Here is a 20,230-nt window from a genome sequence, read left to right as displayed (position 1 = left end):
TGTCTTTATCCTTTCCGCTAGGCAGGTGAATAACTGTTGACTTTGAAACCGTTAGCAGTTGAGTCATGTCATATTATGTGTTTAGCCCCATCTTTACTTTCCAGTCTATTGCCTACGATCCCTTACTACAAGCAGTCGATGCATTGAGTATTATAGGAAAACGTACTACATAGTACACATGTAAATGTTAAGTACACTGTATATGCCACAACCAAGCTATATTCTGCCATAATGATACCACGGGCTAGTATACCTTTCTTGTCTTACAACAAAACAGTGATAGATCAGTATATATATATATATATATATATATATATATATATATATATATATATATATATATATATATATATATATATATAGCTTTCAGAACATTTTACCCAATGCCAGTTGTATTTGGATGGGTAGGGCTTCGACTTCGTGGGAATGTCGTCTTCGTATCTGTCCTGTGAAACCGTATTTCAAAAGTCATTTTGTGAGACCAAACATGTACCCGTAATTCCATTCCAGCTAATTATAGCATACATGTAGATGTAGTAATGTTGGACCTAACATGAGTATATCATCACTTTGATTATAGATATTTACAAGTAAGCACCAAACGACAGCCTTACTAAGTTAGTTATAAAAATAAGGGTACGTTTGCGTCACCCAAAACAGCACTAGCATTACTTCTATACTATAAGTGCCGGTAAAAAATGAAACACGCCTTTTGTATTTGTTCTATGTGTCATTTTGAAGGACTCGTTTGTTAAATATCGTCAGTTTATCGGACACCGAACTTATCAACTTAAGGCCAAACAATACACATTGGAAAACAGTACATAACAGTCCAGGAGATACTTTCCTATTAACGTACTAAATGGTGGACAAAAGTTACTGTTTTGAACGGCAATTACTAAATTTAGTATGACAGTTGTACTACTAACGTTACTACTACAAGTACTAGGAAATTCTGTATGTTATAGTTTTTGTAATAATGTGTATTGTATTCCTGACTTTCTTGTTATGAAAAGGAACGCAATGTAGGATAAACGAATCGACAACTATTCCTGACAAAAGAAAACTGTTCTCTTCTCTCCTTTTTTCTCGGAACACCTGTTTGTAACAGAACGGAACATCCGGCATGCTTCGCGGAAGGAGAGGGGAAGGCGGGGTCGGCGCGACTTCCGGTTTGGTTGTGGGAAAGTCGGGAGGACTCGGAGTGGTCAGATAGATACTGGGGACGAGAGTATGTGTTGCTCAACTTGCTCCTAATCTTAACATACATGTACACACACCAACATGCCGTTAACGATGTGAGAGAAAAATTACATGCGGGCCTTGACAGTGTTTTTTCTTCAAAAGTCAGGGAACATTAAACATTTAACGATTTAGCTTATTAAACGATAGTTATGTACGTTTGATACAAACTAGAAAAGTGAAAACCCAGATTGGCGAAAATATGGTATTTAAAAAAAACGAAATATGCATATTTAAAACGGTGAGTTTGTAGTTTACTAGGAATGAGACTATGGGGGGATGGTCAAATGTTTCTCCTGTAATTTCAAGTTTTACAATATTTCAGGCGTGCTACAAAAAAAGAAACATGAAATGGACCGATTACTTGTACAGTTGGATAAAATTCCTGTTTCATTCCTCCTTTTGTTTCCACTTTTTGGACGCCCTTTAACACCATTTAATTTCAGTATCCACCAGTAAGAACTCCTTGGTAAGACATTGTATGCACTATTGATTGTACTTTCTTCTCTGAAGAGAGATTGTTTCTTCACACTTTTAGGCCAGTTCTGTGTGTCTGTATCTATATCTACATATAGTGTTTCAGGGCATATATCATTGAGGCATATATCATGTACAAATTGAATGACTTGAACGTATCACGCTTTCCCTCGAGGCAGGGTACAGTAAGGTGTGTAGTCACAGTGTTATCATCTAATTGGAATTGCCCCCACCAAGGTCCTATCTTTCAACTAATAGTATATCATATCAGGTGTTTGATTCTGGCATGAAATTAACAAGGTTTTACCATTCTCTGAATATGCACATTTTCCCAAGAGCTTAATTACGTTGTGTATTGTATTAACCGATTAAAACTATTTTGAAGTCTTTTAAAACAACTTGAATTTGTTAGAAAACTCTTTTTGAGAAAAAAAATATTTGCAACAGAGGAAAGACTGTACATTGAGGTAAAACAAGAACAAACACATATATTTTATGAAATGTGACAAGAGTCCTAACAAAAATAAAATTCCAGGCAAGCAGTTTACTTGTGTTGAACGAAAGTTACAAACTCCAGAAAATAGTCCTTACACTCGGGAGAATATGTTTGCCAGCGAAGAGCTCATGCAGTCTGTCACGTAGGATTCCGTTGCAGGTAGGTCTAACAGAGTTCAGACTTCAGTAAATGTTGTGCGCCTTTTGGAGGAGCTGTTACACCGACAGCGATATGGTCTGGGCGACAGGTCGAGCACTTCAACGTCACTCAAGTGTTTGTAGGGTTCCCTGTGGTGCCCGACTATGCTAGTACACCAATATTTGTATCACAGATCTAGAACCCACACATCATAGAAAAAGTTTCCACTTCGTCTTCCACTGTCTCAGGAAAAGAAGTTGAACCCAACAAGTTTGTCCCCTTTCATGTTAGCTACAAGTAGTCCTCGGGGAAGAATTTGCAATAAACTATTATTATAACAACCCGTTCAAGCAAGCTTACGGGATACAACAAACACACGGCGATCAGAACCCTGTTGACGCCGGGCTACCAGTTGTCAGACCACATCATTTTCAACTGTCAATCATCTAGATTCGCGTTAATGATTACAAAGGGTGATATTCAGTCTTTAAGCAGTTGTTTAAGTCGGTAAATACTACAGACAGAGCTGGTGGTCCCCTGCGTTGTATTTGCCGTTTGTTCGAGTACAATGGCAAGAGTAGCTACCCTCCTCTTGGGTAAGGAACGCGGCAACCAGTGCCAAAGCTTAAAACGTAAAAGTACATATCCTGTGCACAGCAATACTACATACTGTTTACGACCTATTGGTATGGGACGGCCAATAGTCAATATCGTATCACTGTTTTGTCACGACAAATCTACAAAAACAAAACGACGCTGTCCGCGCAAAGTTGATCATTGAAGGGCACGTCTTTCAAGTATGACCTTGAAAGCACTAGTGAATTAAGTATTGGCTTAATAGGAATGAAACTTGGCGGTTTCTAAAATTTCTTTCTTATCAAATCTGGTTTTAGCACTGACTAGTTGTAGCATTGACCGATACAAATACCATTCACTTATGTTTATCCATATTTGTTGACATGACGTATAGTCGTTTGTACGCCAGAGTTGCCGCATTCGACCTCCGATATGGATAAAATAATCAGCCGTATCACGTGTCGGTGTGGTTTGTTTACATGGATAACAATAACGAACACAAACCGCGAAAATAAACGGGGGTCACTTCTCTAACAACCGACGTAACCTTAATTGTCGACGAGGGCGCGTCACGTGTGTGCTATAGATCTTAACAGAGAAAGCGTTAGTTTTTGTATACGGTAGAAAAGTCGATATTACAGACGGATGTACCAATAGGATATAAAGATAGGCGGTGAGGCGTTATTTACATTGCAGTGCGTCCATGGCGGTTCTGAGGGGACGCGGTCGCATCGTTCGATCGGGCTGAATCATTTCTTGGCGCCCTGCCAGCAACAGGGGACGCTGGGCGGGAGCCAACTGGGCGAAATTGTTTCTACAGAAAAATAGGGCAGCGTGTTCGCCTAGCCACCGCTCAAGCAATCCACAAAAACGCTTCCCAATTTTTGATTACAAATACCACAGACGGATATACCGATTCTTTAGTGCAGTAGCACACCTGAATCAACAGGTACGGACGCATGTGCAGTAGTTTCAATGGAAACACATGCGGTTCACAAATACAAATCCACCGGTTGCTTACATGACAACATCAATGTTTTTATCTAACAAAACGCGTTTAAGGAGACTGTCGTGTTAATTTCAAAGAGTCAGATCTTCAAGGCTTTTGGGACAAAGAATGGATCACAAGTGGTTCGAACTCGGGACGAACGGTTTGAACTCGGGACTGCAGAGGCGACGAGTATTACCACCGTCCAAGCTCAGAGCCGCCATTTTTGTGGTCAAAACAGACGACGTTTTTCAGGCAACAACCCGCGAAACGCTATTATTGATTGAAAACAGACGAAAACACCTCACAGACGTTGGCTTTATAGACCGTAGCGAACCGAATACAAATTGTCAAATATAATGCAGTTGTAACAGTTTTTTGTGTCGTCAGATTTTGTATGCGCGCGAGTTTGACTCGTGATTTCAGCTTGAATAGTCCGCGTACGTACACAGCAGTTGTGATGAATGAATGAACAGACTGTCAAAAGACATCAGAAAGACTGCTGAAGAATGAGAATAACAGTAAGGCACCGTTCTGCCAGTGACATGAAACATTCAAATCGCAATGAGCAGCGGACCGAGTCCTGTGAGAGAATTATTCGAAATTTATTTGTTTACATCACCGTAATTATAATTTTGCTCGTGATAAATGAAATAAAACTGTATATATAATAACGTGTTACCGTTGCCTAGCATAATAATACCTTTATCTCTTTCAATCATTCATTCGGTGATCCATGTTACGTGTAATCGTTCTCGTGCATGTTTGTCAGTCAGTGCCACTGGTAGAAGTGAGGCTTGTTTAAGGACTTGAAGTGAGGAGTAGGGATATTTACGCTGTGATATTTCGCGGCGGTACACAACAGGCGTTAGTGGGACGTGTTGTTTAACAGACAGGCCCCTGGTCTAGTGTGGGCAGCGTTAGTTTGACGCGGGCTGAAGTGTAAACCAAATGCGGTGAGTTATGATTCCTGCTGCCCGCCACGCGCGTCGCGTTCTGTATGGCGTCCCAACCCCTGCCAAGTCCTCGGGACGCGTCTGCTCTAAATCACACAGAATTCACGTAACCATCAAATCAATACGTCCAGCCTCAGCATTTAGGAGCGAAGAAAAAGTATTAAAAGAAAGAAAAATAATTAAGAGCTACCTGTATCGCTGTCATCCCGTGCTGGTTCCGTGCGTTGACGTCGACTCCTGCTGCTAAGAGTCGCCGTACCTCTTCCAGGTCGCCTCTGGCCGCGGCCGTTGTCAGGTCGTTGCCGTCGTGCACGTTGATGGCGTGGAAGCCGGCCGCCTGTTCTTGTGCTGCCTGGCCGCCGGCTGCTCCCTCAGGAAAGCTGGTCCCGTCTTCCCTGGCGGCCCCGTTGTGAGCCATCCCCCGGCGAGGAGACCCCGTACCTCTCCCGGCGGGGTCCTCTCGCTTTTCTCCTACACCCGGCGTCTTGCCTGTCGTCCGAGTGACAATGCTTCTCACAAAAATACAGTCACGTGTGGACTTCCGCTACTTCCCCTCTCCGCTATTGGACGCAGTCCACTCGAGTCGTTCCTTTTTTGTCTCGCGTCACCTTCTAAACAGTACGCTTTACTACAAGACGATTTGTGAGCGTCTCGTCTTGTCTGTTACGGCACGTTACTTCTTAAATGTTTGTCATGCCATAAAAACATTACGTCATCAAACAACGTGCAGGCTTATTGGCCAATTGACGTCTTCCATTCATATTAGACTTCTCCACTCGGTGAAAACGTGGATGAATATAACCTCTTGTTTACCTTTGGTGTGAAAGTTCCTAGTCTTCTTACCGCGTTGTCCTATCAGTTCGGAGACTCAAAATACGATAACAGTTCGTTTCCTTGACAACGCGACAATATTTCGATCCTGACGAAAACTGGCCGGCGGTTTTGTCGTCAGGTTTTGTACTTGTGAGGCCGATGCCTGGCGTCCACCTGTACGCCGAGTCTCGCAGTGGGAGAGCGGACACAGTCAATGCAACAGATAATTGCCCCCAGCTTGACCTGTAACTCCGCGACCTCTCAATACACGCACAGGGCACTGCCTGAACTTTCGTCTCCGCTGCCTTCCTTGTACCCGCACTGCTACGATCCTACTCAAAAGATCAGCTCAATGAAATATTTTGTAAAACAGATACAGCACGACGTCTCTCGACAGTCGTATTGATGTTCTTGAATGTGCTTGACAGGGGTCACCGCAACTTGTCATCAGACAGGTTCTATGACTCTAGTACTCGGTTGGCGCCATAATTTGACAATCGTTGTTCTGCGGTCGCTCAAGGACTCTTCTGATGTTTTATGTTTTGCTGAAGGTTATGAGTTCGATTCCCAGGCACTACTAAGTTTTGAGTAGAGAGTTGACGTAGATAAGGTGTTGACAATGTTGAACTATCTTCACCCGCAGTGCTTGTAACTCTCAGACGTTTTCTGACATCCGTAGTAGTGGGTTCTGTCTGTGCCTTGCCTCTGATCGTGTTTGTCAATCCGGTCAGCTCTTCTTGTAATAGCTTATAGTGTACGCTACATTGAAACTACGGTACTGTTCTCTGACCACTGGACGACTGTCTTGCGTGTACCTTAAGAGCCTTAAATGTCTAGTAGAGAGAACGCACTTATCTCTGCCTGGATATCGTCTGTGGTCGGGACTAGCTGACACCAGTCTTTTCCCGGCAGCCCCGAAAGTCTTTCCCGAAGAAAGCGACGTTTGGTGGTAGCGCGACCTTCCCGTAGCCAAGCTGAACGTCGACACCTGAAGTCACCTGCGTGTCCCTTTAAATACGTGTCGCCTCCTCCGTCCATGGTATTCAAATGGAGCGGGCAGACCCGGGCACGTCCCGCTGTCGGGTGCCGGATTGGCCGAGACCCCGGTCCGCGTGGGGCGGTCTCAGAAGTATCCCGTTCCCGCCTTCCCGTACAAAATTTCAGTCGTGCTGCCAAAAGAGTGTTGCCCCGGTAATATCGCCTCTTGTCTTATCCGTACAGCTTTTTGGGCGCGGATCATAAAGCCATTCAAAGCGATCAAATGACCATTAGGCCAGAAAAAAGCTCCATCTATAAGCAAGCGTGCCCACGGCGCAGGTGAACAGCAACAGATAACGTCATCGCGTACCTTCTAAAAATAGACGACGCTATACAAGCCGCAAAACGAGGTAGATAACATGGGACAGTCGTAAAATATGTTGTCGTAAAACCAGTATATCTCACACGTATTTTGTACATGCGTGTTGCCAAACTTCGATGGAACACCCCGAAAAGGGGTGATATTTTTTCTCTAACTATTTTGATATTGATATTTCCCCCTTCTTTTTTTCATTATAAGTATCAACTAGCATTATAAAAGTATTTGATTCATTTCATTGAATCTTCTTGTTCTTTTGGACTTACTAATTTACCAACACTGCTATTTATTTTATTTATTTTCCCCATATAGTCTATGGTATGATCACTTGCATCATAAACAACAATGGCGGCGGACAGGGAGATGATTCTGGCCGATTTTCAGGTACTTTTTGGTCAAATTTGAAGCAAAAACAGTGTCATGTTGGTACCATTTTCACGTCATCGGCTGTCAACAAAATAAGAAATCGATCCACGCTCATGATATGAACTCATTGCCTCAGGATTTTTGGCGATGACGTGGTTTTTCTTGGTTGAAGAAGAAGGCACTGGGAGCCATGTCTTTGTCATTCAGTCTCAGTCCGCAGACAACATGCATGTATGACGTTTAAAAGACCCATGTCTGTCTTGTCTGAATACTGAACGATCTGGTAGCCATTTGTTTTATTCGTGATGTCCAAAGACGGTTCTGGCATTACTAAACAGTAGTGTAGTCCGTGGGAAGCGTTCGAAAATACCCCTTTCTAGTCTTTCGTCCCAGACAAAAAATTTGCATGTGCGATCGGTCGGTCGTCTAACAACTTAACTTTCCCATCATGTATAATATAAGATATACCGGAGAAGTATGATTATTGCATAATATCTGAATTGGGCTTACTAAAAGGAATCGTGGAGGCAATCTTAAAGAAAGTTCACAGAGCTAAGATAAAAGATATGTTGTTCGAGGGTTGGAGAAAACAGCTGATTACATAACGATGATTAATCGTTTGTGTGCTCAGTGATCTACATATTTTCTGAGGTGACAAACCGGCATTTTGTTTGAAATCTCTTAGAAATTAATTACTAGATCTTTCGATGTTGGGATCGGTTTTGTATACACCTTCTTCAATCATTTGTAGATTCATTACTTCATCGAAAAAGTATGATAATCACATTATCTCATTGAAGTCAATCTGATAGCTGTTTCAAGCAAAGCATGCCTTAAAATCACAACACAATGAAACTCCTATGAAACATACATTTATTAGAAGTGTCAGTGTCATACGTTCCCTTAAGTTGCACTTAGACTGTTGAAACTTGAAAGACTTAAAAGACATGAAAGAGACATTTCAAATGGAAATGGAATGTGCCAATTACTATATGTCATTGACCTACCAAAAGCGTTTAGTGGCAGATACCCAAATAGACTCACTTCGGTAACCTTTAACTGAGTGAATTAACATCTCTCTGATTAGAAAATTAATTGCATACTGCATAGAGACTTTGAAAAAAAAAAAAGGTTTATCACTGATGATAAGCACAGCAGATTTCTCTTGCAAACTTCCCAAATAGTACATAAAAATTCCATGCTCACACAGTGTGTAATGCAGATGTAGACTTGAATGAGTCATTAGTTGGTATGACAGCACGACATGTCCAAATCCCTATAGCCTGATAACCTCTCAGATTCCTGCCACTGTTACAGCAACAGGGGAGACATTCCGATGTCCTGACATCTAACGTACACACAGGACATGACACACATTCCCACCAACTCCACAATTCCAACTATGTGTATTTGTAGGTTTTGTCCATTACATCCCTTACCCGGGATTAACGGATATTCAATTCAATGCTACTTTCCACACAATTGGCCGAGGCAATAGTAGAACCATGTGGAATTCCTTATTTGCACATCTTAAGCATCTATCAAGAAGATGATAAAGTTATCGATACTGTTACATATCTTCAATGGCATCAGTAACGCTAATGACAAAAATTTTCTACAACTTGAAAGTACTTGACAATGTTGTTACATGTATATCCTAATCAGAGTTATGTGAAAAGTATTTGTTCAAACTAAGCTTCTTCGAAAGCTGCTTTTCTTCAAACTGTTGGCCGTTTAAGGGATGATCATCATGGAATGCATTGTGTGTGATTTGTCATGTGACCACAGCAACTTAATAAATGTCCTTTTTGGATTAGCTTAGTGAAAGGATTGTCAAAGTCTGAAAGAGAGAGAAACGATCATCCTGATTCTACAGAAGCTGTTTATGAAATGTTGTTGTGCATGATGTTATTTTGGTCCAAACCTAAGCTGGTGATTATGCTCATTTTCCAGCAATTGGCATACCTGATACATGACAACATTCCCTTTGATTCTTTGTGTGGTCTCTGATGTGTCTTTGACATTGGGGAGAAAGTCTTATGAGACTTAATCCTTAAGTAGGTGTTGTATAGTGCGTGGCCATGGTTTGGGTTCAGTGGTGGATTAAGGAATATGTACTGCAGGATACAAGATTTCCTGAAAAGGAAAAGTACCATCCTTTACATAACATTGAACAGAGGCATTGAATGACATACTATAGATCATGAAATATTTGCAGTGGTCTTACTGCAAAATGTGCTTTGTCTTGCATTGTAGTACTACTGTTGTGTCAGCCACAAATATATTGATAACACGCTATACCTTCCTACTAATCCTAGCTCAAAATAATGTCCCACAAACTTACATCAATTCACAGAACTGGTACTTTCTCCTTCAGTATTTTCCAAGAAGTTGTCTATGCAATTTTATTGTTCATCGTCCTTGAATTGCAGAGAATGTTAAAATGGTAGCACTAAAAACATTGTCAAAACATTGTTCTGAGATTACTGAAAAGCAAGGAAAATGTGAAGTACGGGTAAACTTGAATGCAGGTATCAACTTTAGAGTGATGAAGAAACGGAAGTATTTTGAGCCCTGTCTAGTACATTGTATAAGTTGTTACCAACTGTTAACTCTTGCACTGAGTTACAAGGGGATGAATTCAACTTCATACTTGTTAATTTTTAAACAATATACTGATTACCTTATGTAATTATTTAGTATTCTTAATGACTATGTATTTACAATCTATACTTCACTTCCAGGCTTGTACAGGTATAGAGAACATAGATGAAGCCATCACATTATTGGAACAGAATGACTGGAATCTTGTGGTAAGTATGAACGATTTCTAGTAAAGACTTTGCTAGTTTCAATTCTTCATCACTTATGTTTAATGTTTACATGATGTATTCATTTACATGACTTTGTATGATATTCAAAGGTTCAAAAAGTCTTGAAATGAACTGCATCAGGCCATAGGCAGCAGAAGCGGAACAGGCTTATTTCTGTTCTTCTCAAAAGTTGTTTATCACCAGGCGAGTCCCGTTTGGTCAAATTCGATATGGTTGTCGCGCCGGTTAGTCTCCACCGCAAACCTTATTTGGTAATGCGTCGTCTTGTTTTCGGTTCTCTAAGTCGTGAGGAGGAAGTAGGCAAGGGTGGGGTACATTCCTCCTATGTACAGCTATTTGCACACGTCAAATTGTTTCATTTTCTTTCCTTTTTTTCTTCTTTTTATCGAAAACTATTTCCATAGACAATAACAGCCTTTTGTCCGGTTTAATTTTATACTTGATCAAGTTGCCATAACAGGAAATTGTGGTATTGTCAAAAGGATGTTCCCACGGTTACAGCAGGGTTTTATTCCGTGCGGAATATGGCGCCATGCCAGTGGAAGTCAACGGTATTACATCACCTTCCATAGCGTCTGTGTGAAATTCCCTTAGGATATTCTACCAGGAAAGCGTACAGTGGTGATAAGTCGCTTATGATGGGAATTCCTGTAGATATGTAAGATACCGCACTTTGCGGTTTAAGTCATTGATTTGGCAAAAATTTCTGGTAGCGTACTGCGAAATTCTCCGGAAAATCGTGTTTGTTGCGTTGGTATGAGCGGATGCAGTCGGGCGAGGTCGGAAGAATACGCGGAAGCCGGAACAGAGCCTCCTGTCTTTTTGTCACCCTGTACTGAACCATGGTGATGAAGAGTGGAAGTTCAAATCATAAAAGCAGACATTATTGTCTACGACACCTCCGCACAAAAAATGCTCTTTCCAATATGTATCTTGATGTTGGCAAATAAAATGTCAAGTTATGAATTTACTGAGTGCCACTATCAGAAGAAGAGACAAGATTGCTGAAATGTTGGGGTTTGTTCTTATTCAGCAAGACATGTAGACTTGTTGTCTTTTTTGCAGCAGCATTGTAGTACATCAGTGCTCGAAATACACACTTACAACACCGCTTTCCCCTCCTACGTACATAAGGCTTATGCACGTTAGCACGCATTAGGGGGGAAAGCGGTGTTCCGCTCCTATCAGCCTGCTCGACTGATAAACCCAATCAGCAAGAAATTGTGTAATAATAAAAATATTGTGTAATACAGTAATATTTCCGTTTCCAAAATCACATCCAGTTGCTTGAGTAACTGCTTTTTGGCATATCTTTTTACCTGGATGTCTAACCTTCATCGACGTATTGTGTAATACAGTAGAACCCAGCTAATTGCACAACGGATAACCGCACACTTCTGTTAATTGTACGGAATCCCAAACCAGTGCGGTCCAGCTGGATAACTTCGCATTATTGCACCATCCGGATAATTGCACGAAATACGCCGGCAAATGGGAAGTGCAATTAAATGGCTTCTACAGTAGATCTACATCGTACAACATTTGTAATGAATCAGAAACTGTGAACTTTAGAAACAAAAAAAGTAGATGGTAGTTTGAAACTTTGATGCTTAGATACAAACATTATTTTCTATACCAGGCTGCTATTAATGGAGTCCTCCCAGAAGAACCCATGCAACAGGCACCCAGTGTTCCTGAGGTCCCCCCTCCACTAGTAGAAAGGTAAGAGACATGTAACACAAATCACACTTGTAATATGTAATGTCACCATCTCCATCAATACACATGTTTTGAAACTCCAACTTTCATGTGTACAATGTTTTAATATAAAGCTGTGTTTCTGTGAAGAATTGTAAGAAGGTTAGAAGTTTAGGCTGGTAATCACAAGATTTGGGAAGTTGTAATAGGAAAGCTACCTTTTCCTCCATCATCTTTACTCTATCAGCAGGAGAAGGAAAACATATACATATGTTTCTTTTTTAAAATCTCATATTAAAGTCTATACTCTCATGTAGTAATGATCAGCTTGTTATGAATAATGCTATACAAATGTATTTCCATAAGCTGGTTTTTGGCATAGTAGCATAAGGTCCATATTATACACCTATTTTGTACTTTGTGTAACAGTCGTTGCCATACATTGTACCATGTACAAATGTCGAGCAATAAAGTTCTTCCTATGTTCATTGTACGATTGCAAACTGAGGGCATTCTTGGGATAGTAATACATGTGTATGTGTCCTGCAAAATTCACCTTTTTACAGAAGAGGTTGTCTCAGATCCATGTGACAGTGGCTGGTTCTGTCCCTTTAAAATTCTATGGCATTAAAATCGTACAACGAATATGCCTCAACTTTAGACTTGAGTAATACAGTGTACTAGAAGCAATATATCCTGTCTCAGACTTAAACTTGGTATTTTTTTACCTTTGCCAGAATGGCTAAGGTTATGTTTTGGGCTTGTGAGTCTGTCTGTGTGTGTGTCTGTGTGTCTGTTAACAGCATAACTCAAGAAGTCTTGGATGGATCCCGATAATATTTGGTAGGTGGGTAGGGGTCGGGAAAACGAAGGTCAAGTTCGATAATGGGCCCCCTAGCGGCTTGCTAAGGTACTGCAGCAGAACCTCAATTTTTGATATCTCCTGTTCTGGACATGCTGTGATCATGATTTTTGAGTGGTAGATAGCCCTCAAGGCAGAGAGTAAGTGCTGTGAGTTTGGGCCCCCTAGCGGCTTTTTTGGAACTGCAGGCGCCGGTTTCCTTTCAAACTTTGGACGAGAGTAACTCTACAACGTGTTGACGGATCGTCATGATTTTTGGTATGTAGATAGAATGAGTGATGACTTACATAATGGTATACTAATTATGCAAATCAACAGCTAATTTGCATAATTAATGAGGAAAATTTATAAATCCACTGCATTCCATGATAGGACTTTCAAACTTGTCACATATGTAGCTGGGAAGGAGAGAAATGTCGCTAGATATCAATTATGCAAATGATGGCCTCATTTGCATAATTAATGAGAAAATATGAAGATGTTGACGGATCATCATGTTTTTTGGTATGTAGGTAGCGTAAGTGAAGACAAACATAATGAGATACCAATTATGCAAATCACCAGCTAATTTGCATAATTAATGAGGATATTTTATAAATTCACTACGTTCCATGATAGGACTTTAAAACTTGTCACATATGTAGCTGAGAAAGAGAGAAATGTCAATACATATTTATCATGCAAATGATGCTCTCATTTGCATAATTAATGAGAAAATGTGAACGTGTTGACGGATCGTCATGATTTTTGGCATGTAGATAGCCTAAGTGAAGACTTATATAATGTGATACTTATTATGCAAATTAACAGCTAATTTGCATAATTGATGAGGAAAAGTTCATAAATCCACTGCATTCCATTATAGTTCTTTCATCAAAGTTGTCACATATGTAACTGAGAAAGAGGGAAGAGAGTAAGAGGTGTATTTAAAGACTTTGAAAGAGAATAAGTCAAGAATGGATCAAAGGATCATCATGATTTTTGGTATGCTGATAGCTTAAGTAATGCTTGAACTGCAGGCGCCGGTTTCCTTTCAAACTTTGGATGAGAATAACTCTACAACGTGTTGACGGATCGTCATGATTTTTGGTATGTAGATAGAATGAGTGATGACTTACATAATGGTATACTAATTATGCAAATCAGCAGCTAATTTGCATAATTAATGAGGAAAAATTATAAATCCACTTCATTCCATGATAGGACTTTCAAACTTGTCACATATGTAGCTGGGAAGGAGAGAAATGTCGACAGATATCAATTATGCAAATGGTAACCTCATTTGCATAATTAATGAGAAAATATGAACATGTTGACGGATCATCATGTTTTTTTGTATGTAGGTAGCGTAAGTGAAGACCTACATAATCAGATAACAATTATGCAAATCAACAGCTAATTTGCATAATTAATGAGGATATTTTATAAATTCACTACATTCCATGATAGGGCTTTAAAACTTGTCACATATGTAGCTGAGAAAGAGAGAAATGTCAATACATATTTATCATGCAAATGATGCTCTCATTTGCATAATTAATGAGAAAATATTAACGTGTTGACGGATCGTCATGATTTTCGGCATGTAGATAGCCTAAATGAAGACTTATATAATGTGATACTTATTATGCAAGTTAACAGCTAATTTGCATAATTGATTAGGAAAAGTTCATAAATCCACTGCATTCCATTATAGTACTTTCATCAAAGTTGTCACATATGTAACTGAGAAAGAGGGAAGAGAGTAAGAGGTGTATTTAAAGACTTTGAAAGAGAATAAGTCAAGAATGGATCAAAGGATCATCATGATTTTTGGTATGCTGATAGCTTAAGTAATGCTTGATACAATTTGATATCAATTAATTGTAAATTGGTATCTAATTTGCATAATAAATGCCGAAATTTTATAAACCAACTCCAAGCATTTAATTATAAAGAAAATGAAATGAGTAACGCATTTGTCTACAGACATCATTCTACATAACAAATTATTTGGCAAAGGTATGTGTTCGTGGAACTCTAGTCTTTTATGTATTTTCCAGTCCTGACTTATCAGTAGTTGGACAACAACTACAAGCAATGGCGGGGACGTCCACGTTAGGGTCGCCATGGGAACCAGTAATGGCGGGCCCGATGATGCGGCCCACTCCTCGGATGTTAGAGTTCAAGGTGGAGTACAGGGAAAGAACGGTGGACGTCATGCTAGACGATACCAGTACTGTAGGTAGGTTGGCGGTAGAAGATCATCTGATGATTTTATCGAGATGATTTTCCCTGATCTTTGTTTGATTGTTTTAGATCTCCATTAATGGTACAACATTTGCTGTTCTTCCCAATGCTCTAGCCAGTGCCCGTTTTCTGTCAATCAACAGATTTTGCTGTATGTGATGGACAAAATTTGAAACTAATCTGTCAAGTTTGCCTGACAAAAATCGTGGGCAAAGGTATAAAGAAGGTATTTGAATAGACACAGCATTCCCCAAACACCTGTCTGAACATTCTATAGTGGAGTGCAGCTTCTTTGTGCCCCAGAAAACATGGAGCATCTTCTCCCAGTGCAATGGTGGGCATGGGCATAGTAATACACTGGGCAGGAAATTTGACTCAAGAAACGTGCCATACGGCAACAGAAGACAGACCTACACAACAGTTTCATGTGCTAGGCTTCTTGTATTAGAGATGTGTCATCTGAAAAATCAGATGGTAGAAATAAGATGAAGGTCTTTTTGCCTACCAGTCGTCAAATACCTCGGATGTAAACAATCGCTCATAGCGCAGATGGTACATGTAGATAGAATTGGCTATGATGACATACTCAAGTCCAAAGTCCTTTGATTTTGTTTCAAAGTCAGCATAATAGGATCAAGCAGCATGAAGTTAGTTTTAGGATCTTTATTCAGGTGCAGGTATTTAAAGCTTGTAGTGGGTGTAACATGAACTAACGTTTCACGTAACATTTTCACAAACTTGTTGAAGATGGTCACAAACTATTTCAAAGAAACCGCATGATAATTTGAGAAAGCCATGTTTACTTTCCAGTTGACTTATTCTTTGAGAAACTCTTATACACTGTGCTTCCACATAAAAGGCGTCTAGCACATCAAAGGTAGTCATTGAGAAGTGGTATTGTCTGTCCAAGCTTATGGGCTCCCACCAGTGATTATGCTTTGTCCTCGTAGCGTGACGTCATTGCACAGCGTGTGAAACCCCCCCAGGCTAGCGCTGACACTTTTAGCGGGACAAACTAAGAATGAGAGACGTTTGACTTGTAGGAACTGATCTTGTAATCACTTGGAAGTACTCCAGGTCAAGGTTCAAACAAGGGTTCGCTCCAGACAAGAGAATATTCCAAGGAATAATTGAGTTTTCTTTATAATTAGTTTATATGACAGGCAGCAAGCTGCTAGTGGTATTTCTGTAACAGTCATGTCAATATACATGTACATTTGTGATGAATACAAAGAAACCTTTATGATTGAAATGTGCAGAGATGTATTCATCTCTTGCTGTTTTTGTTTTAATGTTTTTTCACATACTTTTGCCACGACAATCATTATGCAGGGAAAAAGAATTGTGGAATAAGAACATTATTTTACCAAATTAACAGAAGTATCTTGATAAATGGTACATTACTTAATATAATATGTATTAAAGGACAATTTTTAATGCAGAAATTCAAGAAAAATCTATAAAAAATCTGAGAATTTAGATTTTAAAAAACTACTTTGGCATTTGAGTGTTAGAGAGGATATTTATTAAGGACAAGCTAACATGTAAACACAGCTGTGTCAGACTCAGAGAAAGAAAATCTATCACATTGACACTTAGAGTAGCGATACATGTATGGCCTTGGGTCTATTAGTATTACAGTACAAGCATCATGTCAAGGTCTGAGGTACTTCATTTGTTTTCCTCATAGCTTCAGGCATCAGGACCAAAAGTCCTTGACAGGAATGACACTGTAGTCCTACCGTTTACAGTTGAAATGTCCATCTGTAGACAGTTGAACAATGTCTTCTTCATTACACAAGACACGTTTCAGTGACCTTCTGCCATCTTCAGTACAAACTGAAACAAATGCTATCAGTGCTATATGAACAAGACAGAGTCAGTGCAATCCGAAATTAACCTATTGTATTGTGAGTTTTGATGTAACATCTATTATCATAATACCGGTACGTTTACGACAATTTCTCTAGCCATACTGATTTGACAAATTGTCAACGCATCATTTTCTCCAGTTACATGTTGCTGTTATAGGTTACCCTTGCCACTTCTTCTGTGTAACTTTTCTGCCACTCTTGTCCTGCTAAAAGCGTAATATTGTAATTGTAACACGCCGCGGAATTACACGACGAACGGGCGCGTGGTTGGGAGGGGGTAAAAAATACCGGTAGGAAGAAACACGGCACAATTAACTGCCGCTATGTACATTTATACATCCTCTGATGTTCCTTCCTTTTCTGTCAGTAAATGCATAAAACATAAACCTGCATGAGCATACAAAATGTCATGAGAAAACGGATGTATACTGTCAAGATTTTTCATTTAACTCCTGTCCGTCACAAACGCTATGACGTAACACTTCACTGCTAGCGTAGATATAAAAATGGCGGGAAAATGGCTGCGTACGTTCAATTTTGCCCATTCAGTCGTAGATCCGGGCTATTATGCAACGGTTCTTCACACTTTTACATGAGTTGTAGGTCACCAACAGAAATTCAAGATTGTTGTTGAATCATGTTCGTCTTGTGCCGTGAGCATGTGTAATTATGATCTATGGCTCATCTATAAATTTGGCAATGAATGTGACAGTGTGTTTGTCCCACGACGAGCTGCCTACCCTGAAAAAGATACTGAAAACTTTTGGCCTTGTTGTCTTCGAATGCACTGTTATCGATGCTTTGTAAATGATGTATTGGACACCTAGATGTCTGAAGTGTGCACAGCTCAGAAATAACTATTGTTGCATGTGTAGATCTCTTTAAGTTCCAGTATATTTAATCTACCGGTATAAGTCTTACTACCGGTATTATGCCAATGCATGTTAATTACTTGACATTAGAATGTTAGGGATAAAGGGATCCTTGCAGCTTTGTGACGTAGCAGCAAGGAAGCAGGCCCAAACGTGTTTCATTTTGTACTGATGAAGACAACAGATGGTCGTTGAAACATTTACTGAAGAATTAAAGAAGGTTGGGTAACAAAAAAGACTTTGTTCAATTGATCTACCAGCCTGATGACCCTATTTATGAATCAGTAGACAGTTGTTCTGACACACCCTTCTGTCTGCATCACCCCACAGGTAACATTAAGGAGGTTTTACAAGCGGAGCTGGGGATTCCCACAGACAAGCAGCACCTGCGAGGGTTTAGCCAGGAGGAACCTGACGATGTGAGTACGGTTTGGCGGACAGAAATAAATACATTGTTTCTGCAATAGACTCTCTTTAGCATAGCTATATAACCTGGTACCAGTTAGCCCAGTAGTAGACCTATCATATCTGCCAAATCTCTAATAGCCTTTTAAATAATAGGCTTGGATACCAGGCTAGGCAGAGTTGGACAAGTCCACTAGCTCGATTGTCCTGGGCAAGTGAATGTCCTACCCCACTTGCCCCATCCGGCAAGTAAGATTTTGCCATAAGTGAGATTTTGATATACATGTACTTGTAACTTTTCAGTTATGGCTTCAAACATTTGTCAATGCAGAAAAATAAACAATGTTTAAAGAATTCCATTGCTGGATGTGAAAATGCATAGAAAAAGTCATTTAGATTTTAGGCAAGTGAAAATTTGGTTCAGGCAAGTAAATTTTTTATGTACTTGCCTGATAAGACAAGAGAATTTTAGAAAACTAGTCCAGCCCTGCTAGGTACCAGTCTATATTTAGTATCCCTGATCTTGTCGGTATTGCAGTGACTCTGTAGTGCTTAAACAGTGTTGATACACCCTTTTACAGTCAGACAAATTTGTTGCTTGTAGACAAATCTCCTAATTATTTAGTCCATTGGCAGTTTAAAACCTCTTCCCAGCCCAAACAGTCACTAACTCCAGTAGACCACATCTCGGCTTTGTTAAACTGTCTATCTCACAGCTTGTTCAGTTTGCAAAGACAAAGAGGCTCTTTGTGTCTGCTGGTAATTCAATCTCCCATCCTTGCTAGATTTATTTGAGGTAAGTAGTTGTTGAGAGGCCAGTTAGCACTCCAAATATCAGCTGCTCCAAAAGGCTAAGTCACAATTACTGCAGACAGGGAGGAGTCTAATTAGATTGGTCTTATTATCCACTGAGGTTAATTCTGGGAGATAGTTTTCACTGTCGTACAGGCTGGGAGAAACCATATCAGAGAAGGGGGCTTCTAGAATTGCATACAAGAAAAGTAGGAGCACTTTTATCCAAGTGTGTGTCCATAATATATTCTTATGTGCTCAGGTATCTAAAATTGCGTACAATATTGAAAGTGCTACTTCTTCTGTTGCCCTAGGCTGTCCTGTCAACACTGAATCTTCCCAGAGAGAACCGGCTCTTTCTGTTGACCCCTGACCTTCCAGTGGCCTCAGGCTCACAAGAAGTGGATGGAGAAAGGTACTTGAGGAGTGCCCATTGCTGTTTCAGTGCATGATGTGATATATTCACTTCATCAGATTCTTACCTATTTTGAGTGATAACAGGTTAGAAGGCATGCCAGGAGGTAATGTATTTAATGGCTTTGAAGTAGCTGTTAGAAAACTGGTTTCAGCATAACTCAAAAAACTTTAAAACAATATATTCTTGCTTGTTATTAGTAGCCATAAACTTCAGGAACATTAAACATTAAACTCTGGGCATTTATACAGGTTCAGGAATTTGACTTTTTGTAAGCAGCTCTGTACTTAATCATTTATTCAGGTTTCCAAGAGTTTTACTTTTTTTTATTCACCCACCATACAGTTGTTTGCGTCTCTCTTGTATCACTACTTGTGACATGTACCCTTCTTACAGCATTGCTCTAGAAAGGATGCTCCTAGAGTTCGTACTAAATGTGGTAGATGTAGACAAGGGAATTGAGTACAACCTTCACTTCCCTGGCAGCCGTACCATTCATCAGGTAACAATGGGGGGGGGGGGGGGGGCAACTCACTGTGATGAGGAATGCAGTGTGATGCTAGGGAGAGACTTAGTCCACACCGACTTAATTTTATGGATGACATCCCCGTGCGCATTGATTTATAACTGTTCTCAAAAAAATGGGGCCACATGTCACCCAATAGCATCCCTGGTCAGTCAGAATGTTATACTTGCGAGAGTATCTACCTTCCAGCTAGGTAAGGTGGCACATTTTCAGGGCATGGGGCCATAGCATCCTTGTTCTGTCTTTAAAACATATGCTTAATTGAAATGGTGACAATTGTCTTACTGGAGGTGAACATAACACAAACCAAGCCT

At 40.0% G+C, this 20,230-nt stretch overlaps 2 protein-coding genes across 3 annotated transcripts in view; one reads left to right on the top strand and one right to left on the bottom strand.

The window, feature by feature from the left end:
- LOC118431772 (cyclin-dependent kinase 4 inhibitor C-like) overlaps positions 1-7,059 on the bottom strand; it is a 15,639-nt gene extending 8,580 nt beyond the window's left edge. The window contains exon 1 of one of the 2 annotated variants that reach the window (XM_035843089.1): positions 5,064-7,059. In XM_035843089.1, coding sequence (XP_035698982.1) covers positions 5,064-5,291 — 228 coding nt within the window. In that variant the 5' untranslated portion in view covers positions 5,292-7,059. The remainder of the gene's footprint in view (positions 1-5,063) is intronic. The other variant, XM_035843088.1, reaches the window with a different exon arrangement.
- Positions 7,060-7,355: 296 nt separating this feature from the next.
- The window catches only part of LOC118431480 (FAS-associated factor 1-like), a 22,655-nt gene continuing 9,780 nt past the window's right edge, over positions 7,356-20,230 (top strand). Inside the window, exons 1-6 of the mRNA XM_035842721.1 lie at positions 7,356-7,427; positions 10,154-10,222; positions 11,883-11,965; positions 14,846-15,027; positions 18,109-18,197; positions 19,290-19,390. Of these exons, the coding sequence (XP_035698614.1) occupies positions 7,389-7,427; positions 10,154-10,222; positions 11,883-11,965; positions 14,846-15,027; positions 18,109-18,197; positions 19,290-19,390 (563 nt within the window). The 5' untranslated portion in view covers positions 7,356-7,388. The remainder of the gene's footprint in view (positions 7,428-10,153; positions 10,223-11,882; positions 11,966-14,845; positions 15,028-18,108; positions 18,198-19,289; positions 19,391-20,230) is intronic.

The sequence above is a fragment of the Branchiostoma floridae genome, chromosome 15 (assembly GCF_000003815.2).
Source record: "Branchiostoma floridae strain S238N-H82 chromosome 15, Bfl_VNyyK, whole genome shotgun sequence".
NCBI lineage: Eukaryota > Metazoa > Chordata > Leptocardii > Amphioxiformes > Branchiostomatidae > Branchiostoma > Branchiostoma floridae.
Note: the sequence above shows the minus strand (reverse complement) of the source record. Positions and strands in the feature narration are given on the sequence as shown.